Below are 3,663 nucleotides of genomic sequence, written 5' to 3'. Positions count from 1 at the left end.
ACTGTTGAGTGTGCATGTGTATGTGAGGGCGAGTGAAGGAGGGAAAAGGGGGAGAGGGAGTAGGGATCATCGTGTATACGACGTAATGGTTCAAAATTTACAATTTCAACTGGTCTTTTATTCAATCTAATCCTTTCCTTGCGTTCGCATATACAACACATTTGTTTGCGTTTTTATTCAATTAGAGTACAGCCTCTGGTCTGACAACATTAAAAGCGTCTTGAACAGATCCTCCTTTAAAATATAAAGTTTCCTTTAACTGAATAAAATCACCGGGTAACAGCTAGAGGGTATCATATAGATCAGCGGTTCCCAGCCTTCTCTGGCTTGAGAAACCCTTGTCAAGCCTTTCAGAAGTCCCCGGCACCCTTATTAGAAAATCTAAATTCTAGTTTGTCAGTATTTTGTTGATTCAACATCAGTGTAACAAAATGTTGTCCCTGGATAATATGAAAATATTCATTTTTACACTGATGCTGCTTTAATGAACAAATATGGATGACAGAGAGAGTCAGTAATGCGAAAATTATTTTTGCCCTGATTTTTGGCGGCACCCTCAGTTGATCTCACGGTACTCTTTGGTGCCGCGGCACACCGGTTAGGAACCACTGATATAGAGTGACACTATGAGGCACACTAGTGACCAACTCGACTTTGAAAAAAAGTTTAAACTGGTGACGCTTTGTTCTGTGGATTATCCCCCGGGATATAAACTTGACCTTGGATGCTGAGAGGAATAACATGTGAGATCCTCAGATCTTTCCTCGTGTTTGTTTGAGACTTTTATCGTCCAAAGCTTACAAGGAACATACACAGAAGTGCGTAAATATACAAAAAGGCCTTTTCCCTCTTAACAAGGGTGATGTCCGGCCAAGGCATGCACCCACCCTTCACCCAGCCAACACCCATTTACTTTTCCTTCTCTCCCTGTGGGTTCTACACATTCTACATTCTAAATAAGCAGCAGGACATTATACTTTTTATGCATCACAACCGAGGAGAAATATTACACCTTTAGATCCAGGCAGCTTAGTAAAGGGAAAGGGTCATAAATAAATAAATGTATAGAAAAATCAAATAGAAATAGTAAATACAAAAATACATAGATACACTACTCTAAATAATATAATTTGTAGTCAACAAAGACAACTGTGAACCCATCCTTCACTGGCAGCCCAAATAGTGATTCCAACTAGGGAATTAGTCATTGCCAAATTGGAGATGATCATGGTGCAGCAAGTGATCCAGATTTCGCTGTTTCACATGAACATTTCCGGCACTGACGGCACAGCTAGAGAATAATGCTACATCATGAAGATAAGAAATCAGGTGCGTGTGATGATCAGCGATGTATCAAACACTAATGTATTTATGCCTAAGGCGCATTTGAAAGCGTTTACTAATTTGAAAATTATACTTATATTTACTCATATTGTTTTATATGTTCTTGCAGACAATTTATGGAGGTAAAAACACGTATTTTTTCCCATAATGCTATTTTACTTTTCATTGTAACATCTGCCAACGGCAATGCTGGGCATCTCCTTAGGCAACATTACACTCCCGAGCGAACTGTTCAGCCCGGAATCTGCCCTTGCATTAATGACAATAAAGTGCAATAGAAAGGCAAAGGCACATGTGTCGTTTAATTTATGAATATAAGTGTGTGTACATGTACTTTCGCATCATAACTTCAAAAGTATCTGTATCTATATATGACCTCATGATTGGGTATTTGATCAAAACCTGATGCAATCACCCTTCGCCTCTCACAAATATGCCCCCGACGACCTTTGGAAACTCTGTCAACGGTCAAAGCGACTTGTTTCTCTACATCCTACATTGTTATTAACAATAAAAATCGACCTCCAAAATCAAAACACTAGCAGTAACTACTCCAAGATCCACATAAGGAATTTTACGGATGTGTAGTAGATAATAAAGAAAAAAATACTTTGACAGATACCTTGGCATTGAGAAGTGCAGGCCAGACAACTGAACGTGTTCCTGATTATGGATTGTTGACGCCTCGCATGGCGTCAGCAAGAGGCTCCAATTTTATCTTGATAGTTTCGTCTCAGGACCACGACCTTGTCCTAAGGATAACCACGAAATGGTTCTCAGGGCACTGCATCAACTTTAGCACTCCACCTCAATTATCCTTCAGGCTTCTCACTTCTTTGCACGTTTTAACTTCTCAGATTGCCTGGGTAGACACGCACATACTTTCGAACATACGCATACGAACACACGCATGCACATACGAACGTACAATGAATAAGGACACTGCGCATGCGCTGTTCTTTCTGAGGTCTGATAGGGAAACCCCGGTTGGTATTCCCCGAAATACAATGGGAAACTGAATGGATGACATCCTTATGGAGTAAATCCCTGATGCGCGAGCGCACACACACACACACACACACACACACACACACACACACACACACACACACACACACACACACACACACACACACACACACACACACACACACACACACACACACACACACACACACACACCTACACAAACAAACACAGGGTTGAAAAAGATCATATCACTGCAAGTTGGCACCTCACTCCGTTGAGAAAGTTGTGGGTGGGTGGGTACGATTCACTGCGGCCTTGGATCACGTGTTGGACATGTGATCGAATGCTATTGCCTTCCGAGTGAGATATTAGATCGCACATATAGCCCATTCTATGGGTAATGCTGTGACTTTACACACACACACACACACACACACACACACACACACACACACACACACACACACACACACACACACACACACACACACACACACACACACACACTACGGCGGTCGGGTTTTAATCTCGCCCAAGGCTGAAATAATTTCACTATCGCTGCGCTGTGAGTCGTTACTTCAACTCTCGTGGGCTGGGAGTTGTGTGTATGTGTGCGTGTAAGGTCACAGCATTACCCATAGATCGGTCATATATGAGATCTGAGATCTCTTCCGGGAGGGTAATAGCTGTCGATCACGAGTTAAACACGTGATCCAAGACCATGGTGAATCGCACACACACACACACACACGTACACACACGCCTGCGTGCGATCCTATGGTTTGATGTGGTAGAGCGTCTAGAGTTTATCGGAATAAAAACTGAAAAAGACTATCTAAATATCTAAAGAAGAATATCTAAGAAGAATATCTAAAACAACGTCTCTCAACCTTTTTACCCTTGCGTAACCTTTGAAATAAATTGCATGTCTCAAGGAAACCCTGCGCAAAAAAAAAAAGAAAAAAAAAAAAACCAAATACCATATCTTTCTCATTTGATTTTCATCGTAATAATAGGTTAGATAGGATGATGTCTATATTACATTATTACAATAACCAAGAATATGTCGTGAATGTTTAATTATATTACGTACATACATACATATACCAAGGCTTTTTCCCCCTTACAAGGGAGGTAGCGAAAAAGAAAAAGGCATAAAATCATTTCCACCCATTCCATCCCTGAGTACACTCCACACCCCTCCACCCTCCCTCTCATCTTAGCACCTCCTGGATGACGGGCCATCCCTGCACCTTGTCCACTGCCCTGGGTCAGAAGCAGTGTCGCAAGACACAGCACATCCACAGCAAGGCCGCTTCATTAAATCGGCGACCCCCCCTCTCCGTCCCC

At 41.9% G+C, this 3,663-nt stretch overlaps 1 protein-coding gene across 2 annotated transcripts in view; it reads right to left on the bottom strand.

Annotated features, from left to right (window-relative positions):
* LOC143025540 (uncharacterized) overlaps positions 1–2,282 on the bottom strand; it is a 19,064-nt gene extending 16,782 nt beyond the window's left edge. The window contains exon 1 of one of the 2 annotated variants that reach the window (XM_076185383.1): positions 1,967–2,282. Coding sequence is in view for 1 of the 2 variants with exons in the window: in XM_076185382.1 (XP_076041497.1) it covers positions 1,967–1,974 (8 nt within the window). In the remaining variant the exon portion in view is untranslated. The remainder of the gene's footprint in view (positions 1–1,966) is intronic. The other variant, XM_076185382.1, reaches the window with a different exon arrangement.
* Between the last annotated feature and the right edge of the window lie 1,381 nt (positions 2,283–3,663).

The sequence above is a fragment of the Oratosquilla oratoria genome, chromosome 5 (genome assembly GCF_046742065.1).
Source record: "Oratosquilla oratoria isolate Oo_2021 chromosome 5, ASM4674206v1, whole genome shotgun sequence".
Classification (NCBI taxonomy): Eukaryota; Metazoa; Arthropoda; class Malacostraca; order Stomatopoda; family Squillidae; genus Oratosquilla; species Oratosquilla oratoria.
Note: the sequence above shows the minus strand (reverse complement) of the source record. Positions and strands in the feature narration are given on the sequence as shown.